Source organism: Pimephales promelas, chromosome 14, assembly GCF_988280905.1.
Source record: "Pimephales promelas chromosome 14, fPimPro1.hap1.1, whole genome shotgun sequence".
In the NCBI taxonomy this organism is placed as follows: Eukaryota; Metazoa; Chordata; class Actinopteri; order Cypriniformes; family Leuciscidae; genus Pimephales; species Pimephales promelas.
Genome location: NC_142782.1, coordinates 17644383 through 17666794, shown reverse-complemented (window position 1 = coordinate 17666794; position 22412 = coordinate 17644383). Strand labels below are relative to the sequence as shown.

Sequence of the window (22412 nt, the reverse complement as noted above, 5' to 3'; positions counted from 1 at the left end):
AACACTGCTACATTTGGGTCACAAATGGGCCTCCAGCAGAAAACGCGAAGAACAGGTATCATGAGGAGCAAAATCACAAGTTATACAATCCTAGTCTTTGCTGAACTCAAGCAAAAACACATCCTAACGAAGTCACATGAAACCTTAGAGCAAGCGTATACTTATTTATCTTGCTATGACTTTCAACAACTGCGGTTGAACTCAAACCCAAGGGCCCCAAGAGTTGTCGGGTCTTAGATGCAGTATGGCTTGAGGGGCCGATCTCCAATGCTGCATGTGTCAGGGCTTTTGCTCCAGTTGTCGGTTCACTTTTATAGCCTCCTTGAAATATCTTTAAAAGAGGAGCTAGTGAGCTAAAGAAAACTGCTCTTAAACATTAGGGTGTAAATCTCTTTTAATACAACAGAACCCTGTGTTAATGCTGCCTTCAGAAACCACTCACCATATTTCTCTCCCTCTCTTTCCTGGTTTTCTTCCTCGCAGCTCTCCGCTCATTACATATCATGTGGAACTGAAAGACCACATCTTCAAATTCTGCACAACTAAACGTGTTTTTCAGATAGACCATGTGAACTTGGGCCAAAAGGCCAAAAAGTCTTCCTGTTTGGCTCTCAAGCTACTCGTTTGTCTTTCTCTCACCGGTCAGAAAGACGTAACATTTCAATTACGAAAAACAAAAAGACTTCTTTTATAATCCTTGACGAATGTTCACTGAGGTTCTTCGCAGCTGCTCGCATATCTCCCACGGAGGAAAAAAAAAAAAAATGGGTGGGAGATACTTGGAGTTCTCAAAAAATAATGACGTTTGAGCCTTTTGATTGATCGTATATCTCTCCCTGGAGAATGATAGAGTTTTTGGGAGACATTAAAAACCTGACAGAGAAAAATACAGATTCAGTGCAGAGACGGCAGAGGACGGTCCCGTGGTCGGCATCGTGAAAATGTGCAGGAGTATTGCAAGGCCTGTTGGAGCAACAGACGGTTTGTGAAGAAATGTTTTACCTGTGCTGATGACATCACTACGGAATAACAATCGAGCAAAAAGGAACGTCGGGACGTAGCAAGCAAAAACTTGGTGGAAAATCGAGACCAGTTTTTCCTTTTCTTAAACTCTCAGGGCTGCGGTGAGCTTCAACCCTATAATAAAATAATGCACAGCAGTGTGTGTAGTGGATCTCTGTTTGAAAAATACTTGTGGAGCAAAAGAAAAACACATGGTGCGTAGTGTGGCACAAAACATATTTCATGCATGACTTTGGAGAACGTTAATAAGGATTAGAAACATACTTCAACTAATGTTCGGGTTCCCTCTTGGGGCCATGACTGATTTTTACTCATGTTTTTCAAATGGGGGAGACATAACATCTGAGGTAAAAGTCAACATTTTTAAAAACAAAAAGGTAGAAAACACTTTTAGGGGTATAATTTGTGAGTACGGTACAGAGAAAGGGAATCATTCTTCTCTCTTAATAGCTAATTCTGAGTGGTTCTCCTGCATTCGCTCTCTTTCTGCAGTCTTTATTTCATTAGGATGTCATGTCAGGGGCCCTCAAGTCTCCCTCTGACCCCACACTCCGAGCACGGCTTCTGGTTAATGTTACATCGATATGGCTCTGGTAAAAAAAAAATGCTGTAACGTAAAATGTATGTTAGGTTTCCAAGGAAAGATGGACCAATTAATCTGATTATAGTCTCAAATCCGACAACATGTGTACGCGTGTATCTAAGCATGTGGGATGCAGATGTGTGGCGCGTATGCGTGCCTGCAAGCGTGTAACCGGCGGATCAGGCCAAAATTTTGAGAGGATACAGCAGCTGCCCTTCCATTGCGAATAACCCAAATGGCAGCTCTGCAAAAAAAAAAAAAAAACCTCTGGAGCCTGTCAGATACAGAAACATCAGCACTACTTGAAAACCACGAAGCAAATACGCCACCAGGCTCAGCTACTTTGTTAAAAAGGCAAACACCCACACCACAATGACACATAGAGGGTTTTTTTTATTTTATTTTTTTTTAAAAGAGCATGTGTGAGCGTCATATGGATAGTGGGAGTATTTTTCAATGTCAAACAATGTGCTAAATGTCAATAATTAACTGCAACCAACCATGTAATGTTTAGAAATGACAGAACAATATGGTTTAAATTAGAGGATGAACCTTTCCCCATAGGATATATGGTAACACTTTACAATATGGGTGCACTAATATGCATTGATTCATGCTTAACTAATGCATAGATAATCATGAGTTAATGTAAACCATTAATTAATGATTACTGCATCAGCAACTAATAAAGAGTATACATGAATTGCTATTAATTCAATGTTTCATTGTGTATTGATTCCTTAATAACATATTTTATTAACTAATAGTGTCAATTAATGTGTTAATTACCACAATTAAGCTATGCACTTCAACTTCCAGTTGTCTGCTTTAATTAATCATTAGCTAATGATTTGCAAATGTATCATTATGTTATGTCTTTACTTGTTGGGGCACATCATTATTAACTAGTCATTTAGTAATTGTAGTAATTTGCACATGAATTTGCACTAACAATGAAGTAATTAATAATGTATTAATGCATATTAGTGTACCTGTCATCTGGAATTTGAAATACAAGGCTTTGGCTCATTCTGGTAATTAACATATTAATTAACACTATTAGTTACAAAAATGAGTTATTATGGAATTATTCCACAATTACATGTTTAATTAATACAATTCATGTATTAACTTTACAGACTCTTAATTAGTTCATAATGTGGTAATCATTAATGAATAGCTTAGATAATCATTAGTTACACATTAATTCAGTATTATCTGTGCATTAGTTAAGCAAGAATTAATACTTATTAGTGCACCCGTATTGTAAAGTGTTACCGGATATACATGAAATCAAACTAATATTTGGATAAAGCCATCATTTTAATCTGGCCTGTGCAGGTCAATATTGAAACATTTTAAGGACTGACTTTAAGCTTTTGTTCAATTTTGTCCAATAAAGAATTTCACAACAAATCTGCATCCCAAAGCAAAGCCAGTTCAGATATACTGATTCACTGTGACTGAATACGCCCTTGTTCATCACACAACGTTATGTAGCAAGACAACTCAGCAACTATATGCAAATACAACCCACGTGTGAGTGATAGCTGCCCCGAGACTGGGAAATAATGACACGAAAGAGCCATGAAAGGGATACAGAAGTGAAATCATAAACCTCTGTCCAAGCCTTCATGCTCCATTTGATATCATAACACTAAAGCACTTAACACTTCAGAGCAGATCATTTGTTCTTCTCCGCTTACATCACTGGGTTCAACGTTACGGACGATGTGTTTGCTGGGCTCTCTTTTTGAAAAGTATGACACATTACTGACCTTGCTTTGATTGTGCTTTGCTAATATTATGTAAATTGGTTGGGAGAGCATCTTATCTAGACCAGTCATTCTCAAGTCGTGTTTTGTGACCCAAAACAGTGTTGAAAGTCTATTTGGATGTATTGTAATGACAAAAAATGCTAAAATAGAAATGAATAATGAATGCCAAAATGGGAGAACAGAACAGAAAACAGCTAAATAAGAAGTTGGTTCAGTGGCACATACTCTTTAAAGCATTTCCAAGAGACGTATTCACATGACACTGCACACAATTCAAAATTGCCTGTTGTAGCAGAATCAAATGCTAAATGTGATGTTGCCAATCACCTACAGCGCCATCTTTTAAACAGCAACCATCTTCTAAGCAGAATCTTCTACGCAAGCCATTTTCAGGATTTGTTAAACCACTTGCTCAGTCCCAGTAAAAATTGACAGATAAATCCTTGTTTTACCTTGTTTATTCGCCACCGAATTAAAACAAATAATTGACTTTTATCTCAACTTTTAAAGTCAGATTTGCGCGATATAAACTCTGAAAGTGCGAGTTATAGAGAAATCAGTCAGAATAGTGAGAAACGTGCAAATCTGACTTTATAACTCGCAACTGCGAATCAAAACGTTAAAAGGTTTGACACCTGGATGTGAAACTTGAATGACTAACACAGTATTAAAACATTAACAGAGCACAAAAAGCATTTAAGATGTAGATTTATTGGACATGTTGGAGTACTTTGGAGTATTAAATACTATGGTATTAAATACTATTTTGTAAATAAGACTATGTTTAGTTGGTTATGTTTAGTTAACGGCAAGTTGTTGGCGGACTAATAAATCCGCCAACCCATGCAACCAATGCAGTTTAAAATGATTTCTGTATTTGAATACAGTCTGCTTTTATTCGAATTAAAACAAATAATTGACATTTATCTCAACTTTTAAAGTCAGATTTGCGTGATATAAACTCTGAAAGTGCAAGTTATAGAGAATTCAGTCAAAATAGTGAGATAGAAACGTGCAATTCTGACTTTATGACTCGCAATTGCAAGTTTATATTTCACAATAGTGAGATTGAATTTCTGAGTCTGCTTTTATTGCATAAAATATTTGAATGTGTAGCTATTATTTTAGATAGCATGCCGCCTAATGTATAACATTTTAATCCTTTACCTCTTGTAAAGAGTATGCAAACGAGGATGAATGTGACAGCAAAATGTTTGGATTGTAGACACAGATGGAGATGTTTTCGGGTGCGTGGGGTGTTCAGGCTTTGCCCTCAGGTGGTTTGGCACCGTGTCCCACCACTACAGAGCAGAAGAAGGAGGGCAGAGAGGAGTCTGGCGCACGGTGTGATGTGGAGCTGGAGGTCAGGGCTCTGCCGCCTCTCCAGCTGAGCACCAAGCGCCACACACCGGCTCTGGTTTCATGTTCTGGGCCGGGGGTCAGGATCGCTTTCCCCCTGCTAACTGCAGGGGCAGGGGCCGCTCCTCACGCCTGACAACAGACAGACGCCCACCTCGGGAGGGGGGAATGGACTTACTCATTCCCTCCCGAGAAAAAACAACAGAAGCAGGGAAGCCAGGAGAAGAGATGGATTGGTCTGAGATGGCGAACATGTCTGAGGCCATAACAGAAATGTTCGACTCCAAAGACAATCTTTTTCGGGGCAAAAAATGCAAAAGTCAGGCCTATCTATTTTCCATATGTGACTCAAGTGAGTTTAGCTATGTTTCTCATCCAGTTCTCACTGCTGAATAAGCAATTCTAAGGTTCGGCGTTTCTTCGAAAACACTATTATGTCTGAACAGCATGTTTGTGTTTGTGGTTATGAACCCTGCCAAAAAAAGATGGGCATCGTGGGGGACTGGTAAAAAGTGTACTATCAAAACAACAGCATTCACAAGGTAAAACAATAAAGAGAATGCATTGGTTGACACTAAAACAAAGAACACGTAATATCTCAATATCAATCAGACAATATATTAGGTTTTTCGGTCTCGCTCGTAAGTAAACAAAGACACATGAGTCTTCATTAAAATGGCACTACGGAATAAATCATTTTCCTTTATTCGATTTTCAGAAACCCTCAATATTTCATTCCCTCATCCACTTTTTTTTAGACTAGCAGATCATTTTGCTGCACTTGCGAGTCGTGGAAATTCCCAGGAAGATGTATTGTGGCTCTTTTCGGAGAAATATTAGCATCCAGCCAGGAGAGACATGGAAGGATAGTGGAGAGAGGGGGGTGGGGGTGGAGGAAAAAGGCACAGACGATCAGTATCATAGTTTTGGGAATTGCACAAAGGTTGCATCCCTGCATAAAAAAGCAAGAAGACACCTGACCTAAAAATGACATCACAACGTCCTCTGCTGAAACCTTCTCTAAAACAAAACATAAAAAAAAAACAACAACAATTTTTAAATCTGTTTTGCTTCTAATATAATTGTCTGGGTTCAATAGGCCTACTAGAACAATTGGCAGCATAATGTTCATTGCCACAAAAATGATTTGCGTTTTCTTTATATATGTATATATATATATATATATATATATAATTTTTACAATGCAAGTTAACAGGGCCCCGCAGGATTTAATATAAATAAAAACAAAAGCTTTTACGTAAATTGTTCTAGTCTTGTATTTTGTTTTAGCTGTAGTTAATCTTGCAGTTGTTCTTGTCATTATTAAGGTTTACTGGCTATACTATTGAAACAGAGAGTGCTTTTACAATGTTTAAACATTGGCCCTATTTAATTTCCTTGGCAAGTGCCTTACTACGATTTTTCTCTTCATTTTTTTTTTTTTAAGAAAAGGAGGGACAAGCAGCTTTGTAGATCTCAACATCATGCCGCAAATGCTGTTGACCGATCTTAACCTGCAATGAACCCAGACTATTCCTTTAATTCAAATGAGTGTGAAATTAAAACTAATCGTGTTTACATTGCTGTGGCTGTGTGTTTAACTCCTCAGAATCTTCGGACAGAAGATTATTAAAATTTTGAAACATCTGCATTCCAGTTAGGTGGTTTTTCCTGTCATTCCATTCTCTATCACTGTGCCTCTCATTGAATCCGCCTAACATCCAAATATTTCCACTCTCCACTTTTTGAAGCCGCCATGGGTCTTTTGACCTCCAGCACAAATCATTTTAGCTGCTTGCGGGGGGCTCGCAGTCCCATGGAGGTATGGAAATACGATCCCCACCATCTCCTGCTCAAGTTTGTTTTCCTTGGTCCAGTCAGCGATGGGCCGATCAGCAGTGATCCCCATCGTGACAGAAGATCAGGACAGTGGGTGGGGAAACAGGAGGTCTTGCTGGTCGAACACTGTTTTTCCAGTTTACTTTAACCTGTCTCCTACTTCAGCTTCCCCACTCAGGGGATTAGGAATATTTAGACCACTACATTTGGGATTCAGGATTTTGTCCCGGACACACACACACACACACTGAGCACAGTGACACTCCTTCTCTGATGCACAGCTTTTTTTCTTTTACTTCAAGCCAACTTTATGAACAACAGTTTAGACATTGCAGTACAATTCTGACTTCTCTAAAATCTTAAATGAATGGGAAAAAACAATCATGATAATATCTTGATCAATTTGAAGTTATGAACTTAAATATAGCCTTCCACACTCACCAAAATAGTACAAAAAATATAAAACAAATGGCATTTTGACCCATAACTTAAAAATGTCCTTCATAGAGAAAAAAATAACTCAGATAACTAAATTCATTTAGTACACCAAGCAAAGTCATTTAAGGGTCAAATCAGTTAGAAAAGGCTTCTTACGGTAACGGTACTTAAAAAAAAAATTTATAGTGTAGATCTGGGTTAGAGTAGGTTAGATCATTGTTGTTCTTTTTTTCAATTGCTGGTTTAATTTTCATGCACCAATGAAAGACAACTCATTTTATCATATAAAAGGTAAATAAGGTTTTAGAAATCAGCTTATGTTTTCATGGTTTTGAGCTGAAGCCTACAATAAGGCATTTAATGGGGAGTTAATGGGGTCAATATCTGAAGGATTTAAAAGCATAAACTTGAAGCTTAAAATTTTTATAAAAGCACTGACTGCCTGTAAAAAAAGTACATGATCAATGTTTTTACATTGGCTTAACTTATCAAAACAAGTTAAGCAATTTTCAACTTTAGACAAGATTCAACTCAATTTTGGAAGTCAGTTTAATGTAAATTAAGTTGAAATGACTTAAATATCTAAGTTGATCGTACTTTTAAGGCATCAACCTTTTTCCAAGGTGTATAAACTTGTATTTTGACCTTACACTTCTGCTCAAAACTATTGTTTGATAATAAATAAATAAATAATAATACATTTAAAAAATTGATTCAACCACACAAAACATTTTATCCAACCAAAACGCAAACTGTCACGTTCATCTTCAAACATCAGTATATGGTAGGTATTCAATTGCTAACCATTAGTTTCCAATATTTCTGTTTAATTATCCTGAAAAGTCTTTGGTGGTATGACAGCATTCAAGATCGTTCTAACTCATCTCTTTCCCTTTGTTAGGAAAATGAAGAAATATCACAATCTGGCTTTAGAACTGTGGTCGCGAGGAGGACGGTAATTGGCTGGTTGAGGTAATCAAATTGTTTCAGAGCATCTGATCTACAGACATCCAACTAGTTGAATGAGTAAATAAAGAACTGTGGGAGCTCCAGCTGAAGACAGATTACCACTAGCTCCAGGAGGGTCCGACCCGGCGAAAGCTTTTTCCACGTGAAGGAAAACTGAGCGGGCGCAAAAGACCACAAAGCATCCAGCAAAAACCAGCAAAAGTCATTCTTTCAAATGACCCCTAAAACACCCTGATATGGGGCCCATACATTTTTGACATTTAAACGGATCATTTTCGCCCAAATTTGAAAAATCTGTCAACATTTACTCACCCTGAATCGTCCCAAAACTGCATGACTTTCTTTTGTCTGTGGAACACAAAAGAAGATGTTTTGTAGAATGTTAGAGCCCGAATAAAGGTCTTCAAAGAACACCGAGACAGTCTTTTGTGTTCCACAGAAGAAAGAACGTCACACAGGTTTGTATCCACTAAGAGGGCAAGTAAATGACAGAATTTTCCAATTTTGGTGGAGTATCCCTTGGTACATAAACACCTGCCAGAATTCTTCAGTTTGTGCTGAAATGCTACAGGGATATTTTCTATTCATAGACCACCGAGAGCTTTGTACTTTCTGAAAATATATTCCGAAGGGTTAAATGGAGGGAGCAAACTGCTTAATGCATGTGTGACTGTTCCTGTCTGCGAGCCTGAGCCCCATAAGATCCCTCTCATGCTCACTTGGCTGTGAGAGAGGGCTCAGAGGGAGGAAGTGGCAGTGGTCCCATTCCAAAGCACTGTCCCATTCCACCTCATTCTTCCCTCTTTTCTCCCTCCGACACAAATAAGAGGATTAGGGCACACAGCTTCCGTCAGTCCCTCCATTCAAGACAATGCGGCAGAGAGCTTAGTAAGATAGCCTTGGATAGCGGAGCAGACCTGTCATTCAAATCAGCTAGTACTATGGCTGTTGGGAGGCTAATCTCATTAGGATATGAAAAAAAAGAAAGAGAAGGAGAGAGCGAGTCTGAAAGTCCAAGATGAGATTTGATTATCATCCTCATAACTCGCATCTAAGACATGCGCCAAGCTTAAATCTTCTTGTCTATGACAAGACAGTTGAAACACTCTCGCAAGACAACTTAATAGTCCAGGATTATTTTGGAGGATGTAGAGACTTTGAAAGACACCAATAATTGTTATATCACTGGATTATGTCGCTGCTGGTTTTGCATTCATGAATTCTACTTTTATTTCCAGCTTTATTTGAATGATGTATTCTGTGAACTCAAGATCCTTGGTTTGAGACAAAACCACCTTCGTAATGTCTTCATATAGGTAGAATGTGTTGGTCAGAGATAGTGATGCCCCATGACACCACTGCCACTAGTGTTTTCGAGCCTGTGAAATGCCTGTTTTTAGGAATAACACTGTGGAGAGCTTCATCACTATGCTGAGAACACTGTGAAATAATGAGAAGATAAATTATGGAAATTATTTATTATTTTGGCTTCTTAGTATTTTTCTTTGTATAGTGGATGGTATCCATTATGGTTGTATCCAGCAATCCCAACCAGTCCAACACAAACACATCTTAAATGGCGTTTAGAAACAGCGTTTAGAACATCTGTTTGTCCAAACAATGGTTGACGAGGGGAGTGTTCCTGACATTATTTCTGCAAATTTGTTTGGTGATGTTATAGTTGTGATAAAAAAATAAAATAAAAATAACACACAGACTGATTATCCAGTTCGGGATAATTATAGATTAGAAATGGCTTAATAAATTATTGGGTAACACTTTACAAGGTTTAAGCTTTATTAGTTAACATTAGTTAATGTATTAACTATGGACTATCCACGAGTAATACATTTGATTCAGTATTTATTAATCATTAACATTAGTTAATAAAAATAAAGCTGTTCATTGTTTGCTCATATTAGTTCATGGTGCATTAACTTGTGTTAACACGATTTAAATATTAGTAAATGTTGAAATTAACATTAACAAATATTAATACATGCTGTATAAGTGCAATTCATTATTAGTTCATACTAACTAATGAAGTTAACTAATGTTAACTAACAAACCTTATTGTAAAATATTTCATTTAGTTTTATTCTCATTGTGACGCTATAGTAACATCCATCAAAAAAGTGTTAGCTTAAACATAGCTTATTATACAAATAATAAGGAAAATGTATGTACAAAATAATTTGAATATGTACCTAAATATAGAAATATAAACATTAATTAAGTTTAGGTAAAAACACAACTTTTCAAAATCATATTCAAGTTTTAAAAATTCTTAAGTGTGGTCAACCAAACATCAGTGTTTCGAGGTCAGTTCAAATAAATTAAAAGTGTTTGTGACAACATTTTCATAACATCACATTCATAATGAAAAGAAATATTAGCTTCTGCATGTACTGTATTTATAATAGCAAAATAAATATCCTTCAAAGTTGTCTCTGGCTGGCACATTAAACATATAGACATAGCACACAGTTTCTATGGTTAAATACTATCACAGCTGTACATGTCAAGGACATTTACTAACACATAAAGAGAAGAGACGTGTACTGTATAGAGAAAACTAAATAATCCATTCCATGAATGAATTTAAACCTAAAACCCAGCCATCTAACGCTCTCCTCTACACCAGAATAACATCCCGTTAGGTCAAAGCGTTAAACGTCTGGTGGTGGGGGGGTGTGTGTGGCACAAGTCACGAGATGACAGATGATTGCATCATTCTAATGCTGCCAGGAGAGGCTGGGCTAATGTTGACACAAAACCTAATACTTCCTTGCAGAGGAACAGGCTGGCTCAGGGTCGGCCTCATCCCAGAGCAGGGCGCTATACGAGGGCCTTCAACACTGCAAGCAAAAAAACCCCTGAACACTGCAGGATTAGGAACCGGCGTCCTCGCTTCTCCAAACGTGCGAGAACTACCATTTCTCACACTTTCATTAAAGCAGCTTTCATTTTTATATTTATACAACTACCCAAACAAGAATTCAAGAACATTACAAATCATTAAAATAATTTGAAACAATGATAATATGGGAGAGTAAAGGCATTCTGGGTAAAAACACGATGTCAGGGTGCACTGGGAGGCTGTATACGGCTCAAGTCATGTTGAAAACACTGCCAGGACCAAAATCCACTCATGTCAGCGGGAATATGGCATCCCACTCGCAAAGCAGAGCTAATTAAAAAACAACACATCGCAGGAGGACGCCCCCACGGTGCTAAAATAGAACTATCAGCACACCAGGGGATCGTCCACAACTTCCTACTTCGAGCAAATTATCCCTGGACCAAGACTAACAACAGACTTGAGCCAGGTTCAAGGGCCAAAGGGGAACATTCAAACACTCAGCATTCAAATAATGCAGTAGGCCTATGCTGTTAAATAACACTGTGATATTGCACTGCAGAAGTTATGTCATATCTAGCCTATCTTGCACACATACTGAGTATGCATTTGCATTTGGTACAGAAATCCTAATGTCTATTAAGAATAATTCAATTCACGGGTTATACAGAAACAAAAGCCATCTTTGCCTAAAACGTATTCTGCCTGCATTTTATACAACATTAATATAGTAAACTTACTTACAATTACATTTAGCCTAATTTAAAAAAAAAAAAGGTTTTGCAGCTTTTCTGATTTTAAAAGTTAATGTTCTGATAACAAAAGATAAAAGACTCCAAAATTTGTAAATATATATATATATATATATATATATATATATTTTAATAACATATTTATAGAATAGTCTAATTTAGAGAATGAATAATAGTCTATTGAGGTTATTTAATATTTATTTTCCTGTCTCATTTGAGAAAGCAAAAAAAAATTATAAAAAAGAATAGAAAAAGAAATAAATGTTAAAATAATAATAATAATATTAGTGCAGGCTTTAGGCTATCTATTGAAGAGTGGCGTTGCAATTCAAATGAATTCCGATTAATTTGCAATAATTCCCACTAATAGCTTGAAAACAAAATTATATTTCCATAACCTGTGTCTTTAAAAAAAATGCAAAGGTCTGCTGTTCCATTTAAATAATTGTATATGCAGATCGTAATTCCAAAGCTAATCCTCTAATAACGCAAGGCTGTTATTCCAAGTTACTCTTGAACTACAGCGAGGTGAAATTTCCGCGCCAAAACAAGCTATAAATTCCCGCCGGTAAGCTCGTGCTGTAAATAGCTGACAGAGAGGTGTGAATATGAACGTTTGCCCAATGTCGTGATTTACGGTTCGAATGATTATAGGGCATGAATCAATTGATGCTAGCATGTCATTAGGCGGAGTTCCACTAGAAACGGCCAAAGGCTTCAACTTGGAGCCACGGGCGCTTTGCGGAGTTGACAAGTACAACACAAATGAACGTCATAAAAGTCAAAAAGGTGCCAATTACATCTACTAAATGGCCCGTCATTGAGAAATAAATAAACAAATATTACTGCTAGCTACCTGTGTAACCTGTGTACGCGTGAAAGGGCCTCCCTTGCATGTGTGATGCTGCAACGAAACTGCTGTTTATGAAATGACAGGTTCTGTAATGCGGTCAAAAAGAGATCAGACAGGAAAATATGACTTACACCAACCTAACATCTTATTGACATTCAGTCTTAGAAATCATAACGGAGTTAAGATTAAAAAAGAATTAAAAAAAGAGGACTCCAAAGACAAGCAGCTTATACGCTAAATCTAAACATTCCTTATGTAGATAATACTGAGAAAACTCTCAGTTTTCACCATGAGAGAGGGAGAGATATTTCAAAACCCCCATGACACAAAAGCTAGAGACAAACACGGGAAAAAGACGACATGCAACATAAGGCGCCCTACTGCGGTCGTCCACACTTAGCCTACAGCTTCAGGACCGGGTGAATATCAACACAGCATTCCCCACTGAGCACAATCAAACTCTCCCATTTTAGAGAAAAGATGAATAACAAGTCCGATTCGAGCAGAATTTGCACACGATGTTAAAATATATAGCCTCATGCTTGATGGTTCAAAGGCATTCTAACAGCCTAGAACAAACGACCACGGGTTAACAACAACAAAACATCAATAGCCTAATGATAATAATACTAGGCTATAGCCTATATATATATATATATATATATATATATATATATATATATATATATATATATATATATATATATATATATAGCCTATATATAATGCTATTGATATTTATAATACTAGGTCTAACAACAATTATAAATTACCTTAATAAATTAATGGAAACATTTGATGAATTAATAAATAAATAAATAAATAAATATTGATATCTTAATTTTGCCTTAATTTACATGCCAATGGTAAATCGCCAGAAAATATTTCTAATATATTTTAATTTATATATTGTCCAGAAATAACGCGGAATGTCTAATTTGGGGCTAAATATTTTCTGGCGATTTACCATTGGCATGTAAATTAAGGTAAAATTAAGACAGGCCTACATTAATATTCTGTGGTGACCATCATCACCAATCTGCGTTAAATAAACTGCGTGAACGACAGGTGATCAAACAATTATGCGGCCTAGATTAATTGAAAAAAAAAAAAAAACATAAAAAACAACCACTTTAAATGAAATCGCTCAATTTTAATTCCCATTGCATTGCAAAATATCACAGCCCAAAAGTTCCTTCAAAATCTCAGGAGTGACGTAGCCGATCTCAGTTTAGAAATAAGAAAGAACAAGATAATGCAGGTAATATGCTACAAACTAAATGTAGCCTATTAAACTATCTATAACTATATCTTAAAGGTCTAAAAATATAAGGACCAATCTTCACTGCTCCAAAGTATAATTGGTGGCTCAATTGTAAAACTGACACCATTTTAAGACGTTGACAAGTTCAACAAAATCATACCACCAACTCCACCATACAGTCCAACTTTACGAACGGAAGTACTGGAAGTACTATCATCTCGTGCGTAAAAAACGAAAATTGTGTCATGTCTTTGCTTGATCACAGTTGAGTAAAAAAAAAAAAAAAGATTTAAAGAACGATTCTAAAGAACCTGCGCGCGTGTTACACTAAAATAAATAAATAAATAAATAAATAATCCATGCCCTTACTGTTGGTAGTCATGTTTGCAGTAAAGTTTCCTCTCCCGGAAGTAGCAGCTGGTGGTGAGCGGTTGTTGACACACGGCGCATTGCAAACACTCCTCGTGCCATGAAGACTCGTTGACGCGCATCAGAAAGCGGTCAGATATCGGCCGCTGGCACCCCTCACACACCGCCTGGTGATGGCACTCCGTCCCTGGAGGGCAAACGCATAATTTTAATACTAACACACTGACTGGATCTGCATTTTAAAATAAGGGTTTATAAATGGGCTACTGAATAAGTGGCTAATCCTTTATTTAGGTTAATATTGCCTTTTTAAATTTTATGGCAGGGTGAAAAAAAACAAAACAAATTGTTTGTTAATAACTTTCAATTTACCACCATACTGTATGTACGATGGGATTTGTTATTATTATTATTAGGCCATTATAATTATTAATAATCATTATTATATACGCACGAAATTCAAATAACACCAAACCAAAAAGTAGCTATAGCCCTTATACCAGCCATACATGATTGCGACGATTATAGCCATATGTGATGCAAAATAATTGACAATACAATATTTGTACTTATGTGTGTTTGTATAGCTTACCTAAAAAAAACATTTGGAACAAAAAAAAAAGACTAGAATTATGTAGCAGTTTGTTGTTGTTGTTGTTGTTGCTGCTTGCCAGCATGTCTGTTTGCTTGCGTGCGTGCGTGCGTGTGTGTGTGTGTGTGTGTGTGTGTCTGTTACTTCAATTTATTTAGGCCTGTTTTTATTTTTTACCATACGCTTTTTATTTATTCGCCAGGATTTATACGTTTAATTTGCAGTTCAAATGAAGCAGTCATAATGAGATATATTTCTGTGGGTGTGAGAATGAGAAATAAGTAACCGTTTGTCCCATGAAAATGACAATTTTGAAGCATTGCAATAAATGCATTATTGCGCATAAAATGTAAGAGAAATGGATTTTATTTATCAGTTGTGTGGTTATTTTATCTGGGAAATAACGTTGATAATAGCGATTGATAATAAACGATTGATAATATGCGGCCGGCCGGTAAAATGCATGACACATGAGGAGGATGCATCCCAGCCGCTTGCATAGCTCGACTGCCACAGTTCCAGCTAGTTCTCTTCAACATATTGATTTAAAAAAGCATTATACAATTCTCAGGAATGATCTTTTCGTATTCTCTGAATATATCCTGAAGACACTGAATCAATCACTTACCCAGCATTACTCCGAGTGTAGCCTGTCCCGACCGCAGCGGATGGTCTTCGAGTTTTATACCGTCCAACATCTTTAAATATTCCCACTGTTACCTGCAAGGAAACTCCGTCTGGTGACTCTGGACCTGTTGTAATATCCATAACAACACATTTGTCAGAGTTGTCCACGCTTTAAATCCCCAAACTAGGCTACAGCACACAACATCAGTTGATATTACAGAAATCTCAATCTAAGATGGCCAGCTCAAGAAAACTTTTCATTGGAATTGCCACTTGCAAGATTGCTATATGCTCTTGATCAAACCTTGGTACAGAAGCACTGCAACACATAACTATAAAACTTAAAACACGCACTAAATCACCTGTTAATTACCGGCCGAGTCAGTCTAGACGTTTTCTGCGCGAAGCGCAAAGTTTGTATCCCGGCAGTGCGCTATCACGAGCTGCAAAGGAAGATCCTCCCTTTCCTACACCGTGCACAAGTCGTCTCGACCCGCAAAACTTTTCAGGAAATTAGTACAAATCCACGAAAATATAAAGGAGATGTCTAAACGTTAACTCTTAAATTAGTGCACCATTCGGCTCCCTGCAGCTTGAGAAATCTCAAAACTGAGATAGGCTTGAGAGAAAGCACCCTCCCCTTTTGGTCGCGTCACTTCGCAGACTATTGACTGACTTAGGGATGCTATTGGTGCGCCAGTGTTCGTGCACTCCGCCGAGTGGAACTAAATGCGTTCCGCCTTCCAAATCGCATTGCCTCCCAAACTAGAAGCGCAAAAGGATGGTAAACAACGTTACGAAAATTGTGGTGAAAATAAACGAGTCTGAAAACACAGTCTAATTCGAACTAAAGCTTTGCCTAAAGGAAAGAAAGAAAGAAAGAAAGAAAGAAAGAAAGAAAGAAAGAAAGAAAGAAAGAAAGAAAGAAAGAAAGAAAGAAAGAAAGAAAGAAAGAAAGAAAGAAAGAAAGAAAGAAAGAAAGAAAGAAAGAAAGAAAATGCGCGCGACTCTTCTGTCTATAAATGTAAAAAAAATTGTCATTTTTTTCAGTTTTAAAAATTGTTGAGGACTCAAAATGCAGCATTTCTACATCAGTAGGGAATCAACATCTGAAGTGATAAACAAGAAAGAAAGAGCTGTTGAGTCAATATGTTGAAACAATTTTAGACTATATTAATGTACTTATAACTTAAAATATGGATGTTGATGCCCCACAGACTGTATATATGTGTTTTTTTTTAACGGGAATAGGCGCTTTTTTCTTCTTTTTTTTTTTTTTTTTTTTTTTACAATATATGATTTGACTATTTATGAACAACTCCTTCAACCAATTTAACGAAATAACGACGCAAAAAATAAAACAGAACAAAAAAGTACATGTATTTATCTGCAACAAAACAAAATAAATAGGCTAACTGTTATTTGTATTCTTATTTTTTATTTTATTTTTTAGTTGCAGAAATATCCCACACTTTGCATCGCAGTGTTTATGTTTCAGCGTGATTACAATGAATACAGAAGAAAACAAGTCATTTGTAATCTGTGGCTCTGTTTGCAATTAGCCTACGTGCAATTTCTTTTGTAATTAATCACAATAACGGCAAATTTGTAACATGCGTATTGTAATGTAAAATGTTACTGTTATTGTTGTTGTCGTAAATAGAGCTCTTTGGTTCCCCCTCTCCTCTCATGCAGAGGCTGCTGGCTTTGATATCAGGTAGCGGAGCATCACGCCTGCCCCGTCCGCGTGCTTTGTGCTTTTGTGTCCATTATGAAGCCTCGAACCTTCTGACCCTCGTCCACGATGCACCTGGAGATCAGGGCCGATAACCACAGACAGCGGATGACAGAGTCAGATGAAATAAAATGCAGTCCTATTGGATATCAGGGATAGAGTAATAATACCACCGATTAAACAGAAAAGATAAAAATCGAGCTAATTTTATTTAGTGCGCTTTGTTTGTTTCGTTCCGTTCCGGCGGTACCGCTTTGGATAGATCTATTCTCATCCCAAACCAATAAACCAATCAAAAGAGGACGCATCTGAACAAATGAAATGATGCAACAGATAAGTGATGAATATTTTATACATTTATTAAAATGTAGCTTCTTTGTAAATTGATTATTCTGTTACCCTGGCAATTTATTTAGGGGAGTGCATTCTAGTAACTCTAACCATTAAGACATTTCGTTCTTATTAAAAACAACGAAGAATTGTTTAACTAAATTTTGCACAGCATAATTTATAGCGGTATTGCGAGGAAACATTTTTTGCTCACCGTTTTGATCATGAGGGAAAACAATAAATCAGCTGTATTTATGGCAGCCCAATGCTTCACAAATGTTTGAGATAGACTAACGATAGCCATGACTACCAATGATATACATGGACTACCTATTGAGAGCAATTGTTAGGATCCCAGTGCTGGGTATTTTTGTTTGAGACCCACTAATGGTTGCGCCTTTCATCTTCAGGTCTTTATTAATTGCACGTGTCCTCAGTTGTTGCTGAGATTAACTACATAGTCAAGTTCTTGTTCTCCCTCTATTTATTAAAAAAAAAAGAGTTAAGTTAAGGAAGCCTCTGTTATGTTAGAATGTTCTACATTTTGTCAGAATAAGATAATTGATTTAGCTCATTGCTTATATATAATGGGATTTGGCCAGTCAAACGTCAGTTTTTAATATAACTAAACTTCAACGCCTCAAGTCTTGTAGGCTACTCAAGCATGGGAGTTAACACGCTCTTTTCCAAACATCATATAGTACACTGAGAGGGAGGAATGCACGCGCTTAACTCCTCGCGCTATATAATTCGTCACGCTCCCCTGTTACCGCCTCACTCCCGGGATTCCGTACTACCTCCGAGCCATTTAGGAGACTTCAAGCAGTCGCCAAGTGAGATACCTATGACGACCCCTCATTATAGAGTAGTCTAACCCCCACCAGCCCAACACCTTTAAAAATAAATGTCTTCAGTTGACACTCAGAAAACCATAGGCCACGGCGGCCAGTTTATTAATCCTCTAAACGGTTTATTCTCGGTCGAACGCAACTGATAATGTATATTTAGTTCTTTCTCCATTACTGCAGCATGCCACATGATGATCAGCAAGGCTAGTTACCGATCAAATACTCAATCAATCTACAAACAGGAGAAGGATGAGCTGCCTATTTCGATAATAACAAATTGTGGGCTGAGATAGTCATTAGGTGGACCGCACACAAGCAACTGGATAGGGACCTATTTAAAGCTCTGATTTAATCATCAGAAACTCAAAATATTATGTTATCTGAACCAGATAAATTATTTAAGTTCATTTGACAAAAAAAAAAAATGTTGTGATTACAAATCATGAAAATATATATTTTTTTACAGTGACATACAATACTTCTACTACTACTAATAATAGCTATCACTATAAAACAAAGTTGCTGTCTCATTTTTTTTTAAGTAGGCTACAATCAACTTGGATGTTTAAGTCATTTCAAATAAATTATACATTAAACTGACTTTTTAAATGAGTTGAATCTTGTATAACATAAAAAGGTTGAAAAGTGATTAACTTATTTTGATGAGTTAAAGGAATGTAAAAACATACGTTGTCATAACTTATTGATCGTGTAATTTTTTTTACAATAACCCAAAACAGGCTAATTTTCTTTAATGGTGCGATGTATCTGCTGTAAAACGTGTAGGCTACTGTATAAAAAAAAAACTAAACCAAACAAACAACTTTTTGTTTGCCAAACGAAAAATAATTCTGAAAATGTGTTTAAAATGATAAAGTGGAAGACTTCATTATTCTACATCTGGCAAATCGCCTGTCATGGTTGCTGCCATAATGAGATCACATGAACTGGAAAACATCTTTATTTAACATCTATTTAACATTTCACGTTTCAGAATAATTCGCTATTCGAAAATGTTCACGCCTGACTCTGCTTTATGCTGCATCCTTGCAGATATAGCCTACAGTAGGTCCAATTCCAAGTAAATTAGACCGAGTTGGAACAGAGGGACAGTTGAAACACCCTAAATAACTTGCGTGCGCATCACTAACGCGTGATTTTTTTTTTTTTTTTTTTTTTTGCTCCACACATGCATGGTACTTTTCCACGATCGAAGAGGATGCTATTACGCATGTGTGGAGCAAAAAAAAATCAAAAAAAAAATCACGCGTTAGTGATGCGCACACTAGTTATTTAAGGTGCTTCAACTCCCTCTGTTACAGTCTACCCAAGTGAATCTTATTTTTTTTAAATAAATAAATAAACCATGTGACTCACCATCATTAGAAAAGATCGATGCATCATTTACCTTGATTGAGGTTCACTGAACATCCTTTGTAATGAAACTAGAACCAGAGGGACGTTTTTGTGTCCAAACAAGATTTGTGAAAGGCTCCCCCTTGCGTTTCAATATTGATCTGCAGAGAAACGGTTAGGCCTAATGACAGACAGATTGCTGAGGAAATGTTGAGAAAAATCAAACTTATTATTTAAAAAACGGTTGTATGAAGATGTCTTGATTTAGAGCAATTAATAGAGATTACATAACATGTTTGATGGTCTTGAGGCACTGGACATTCACAAATATCTGCCCTTGCGTCACATTTTAAACACAAGACATGTCTGTTAAAAATCAGCTTGCGAACCAGCTAAGTCCAGGAAACTAGCTTAGGCTTGGTTAAGATGTTTTCTTTCCCCAGCAGGGATGTGCTGAAGAAAGTAATTGCCGCAGAGAGGAATGAACTGTGTCCAAGGCCGTCAGCAATGTGCTGGTGGCGTGACTTGTGTGTTTTAGGGACTTGGCCTTTTGTTTGGAACTCTGGTTTACGAAGTGTTTCATAAAGACGAATCTCATTGGACAAGCATGAAAGGCAATCATGGCGAACGCCTTACATGTTTCGAGTCCTTTAAAAGTCGTCCGACTTCCGTCACTGGTGGCGCAAAGGCCCAAATGCTGTGCCCACAAAAGTTGAAAGGGTTTTAGTGGGCGCACGAGATGGACTCTGAACTTTGGTCTCTAAAGAATTTTGACAAGGAGGCCCAAAGCATGAAACGCAAATAGATGTGATTTATGCAATGTTGCTTGAGGAACTCTGTTTAATTGTTTTCTTTCAGACACCCCTCCCTCTCTCTCTCTCTGAGCAGCAGGTGTGTGGCACGTGCACCGCAGTGAGCGAGAGAGAGGGTGAAAAAGCCAATCTAAACTCAATAAAGGTTTGCAAGCTTTGCTACACTGTTTTAGTTAAACAACGCGGATAATTCGACCACAAGGTAAGAACAACGCAACATGCATTAAGAGGACTTGAACTGCTTGCTTATAAAGAAACGAAATGAATGAAATAATGAAAAAAAAAAAATGTTATTGCAGATTCCTGGCCATATTTTGTATCTTTGGCTAAAATAGGCTATGTAAAGCGGCGATGCAAATAGGCTATTTATTATTTATTAATATTATTTATTGAATATAATATTTATTACTTTGAAATGTGGCTATATATGAAATAATTGATCACAGGACAATTAAGAAACATATCAGGGTTTGATTATTGTGTCCGGTCGTAATAATATGTTATTACACTAAAAAACGGGTTAAAAACTCTCTATCCATTTAAAACATACGCTCAAGAAACGAAAATATAAAATACAAACAAAAGATAGGCCTATTTTCTTAATTGTCGTGTTTATTTATTTTTTTCAAAATAAATCAAATCAAACCGAGATAACCTAAATTAGCCCAATAATTTCGTTGAGGGGAGATTTTCTCTCAGCCTTTTATGCGATATTGCATGAATTAACGGCGAGTTTAATATTAGCTTGTTACAGCATATTAATATTAATCATATAGAACGTTTTACAACAAATAGCCTAATACATTACGCAAACAAAATCAAAAGCAACGACAACAATATAACAAAATCCCGACATCAGCAACACCAATAATAATAATAATAACAATAATGACAGTGATAATAATAATAATAATAATAATAATAATAATAATAATAATACTCTGTACAGGAATGTGCACAAAACTAGTGTCAGTTATGGCTCTGTAAATGAAGTCTGAAGTGAAATAATGGAATCTGTTTAAGCTAGACACACCTCAGATGTTATCTAAGATCTCACTGAAATGATATCAGTAGTGTTGAGAGTGGAGACGCGCGCTCTGAGAGCATCACTGCCATCTAACGATGCAGACTTACGTAACGAAGTAAAGTCATCGAAATAGATTTAGATATTTATTAATATCAATCGACAAATTTAGCTAAATGCATTTAAAAGGATTTGCAAAAAAATAAAAAAATACATAAATAACTTATGGACAGCGTTCTTTATTTACGAGATGATATTATAACCAATAATAATAATAATACAATATAGGCCTATATATATATATATATATATATATATATATATATATATATATATATATATATATATATATATATATGAAAACCTACATGGCTGAAGAAAAAAATGGTCAAACTCGAACAATTCTTTATATAGCCTACCGTGTTATCTGACCGATTCTTCGATTTTAACATATCAAATGATGTCTTAGTGAAAATTATATATTTTTTATAAATATGTCTGGTTTTAATCTCCATATTACTTCTTTTAAAGTATATTTTCATATAGACTCACAATGTGCACATGTGTTGATATAGCCTATAGGCTAATAACAACTGCAACGTTGTCAAGAAACATAGACTAGGCCTACCTGATGCTGCACGTCACGATCTGAGTTTCGCATCGGATAAATCTTCGAGCTGTTTGGAGCATGTTAATCCTTCACTTCTCTTAACAAATCCTGAAAAAGAAAGCAATCCTGTTAATGGGAGTGAGAAGCAGACATACAGTAAATTGTACGTGGCAGTGAACTTTCATGTTTGGTTCCACTTTGATCTTTTAATGAGTGTTCGCTATAATGAACCATTTCACTTTTCAGAGACATAGGATAGGCAGCTTTAAGTTATTTTCACTCATTTGAAAATATGCATGACAAAAGCCACTGGACAAGAATGAAATAATTATTAATAATTGAACAATGATTATTTCTACCATTACATTCGGTGCAGCTTGTAATAATTGTA

General features: G+C 36.4%; 1 protein-coding gene across 2 annotated transcripts in view; it reads right to left on the bottom strand.

The window, feature by feature from the left end:
* Positions 1 to 17838, bottom strand: part of lmx1bb (LIM homeobox transcription factor 1, beta b) — a 75199-nt gene extending 57361 nt beyond the window's left edge. Inside the window, exons 1-3 of one of the 2 annotated variants that reach the window (XM_039681073.2) lie at positions 16946 to 17838; positions 15308 to 15431; positions 14088 to 14274 (exon numbers count right to left, since the gene is read on the bottom strand). In XM_039681073.2, coding sequence (XP_039537007.1) covers positions 14088 to 14274; positions 15308 to 15377 — 257 coding nt within the window. In that variant the 5' untranslated portion in view covers positions 15378 to 15431; positions 16946 to 17838. Of the gene's footprint in view, positions 1 to 14087; positions 14275 to 15307; positions 15432 to 15668; positions 15973 to 16945 lie in introns of those variants that run through there. The other variant, XM_039681062.2, reaches the window with a different exon arrangement.
* Positions 17839 to 22412: the final 4574 nt, after the last annotated feature.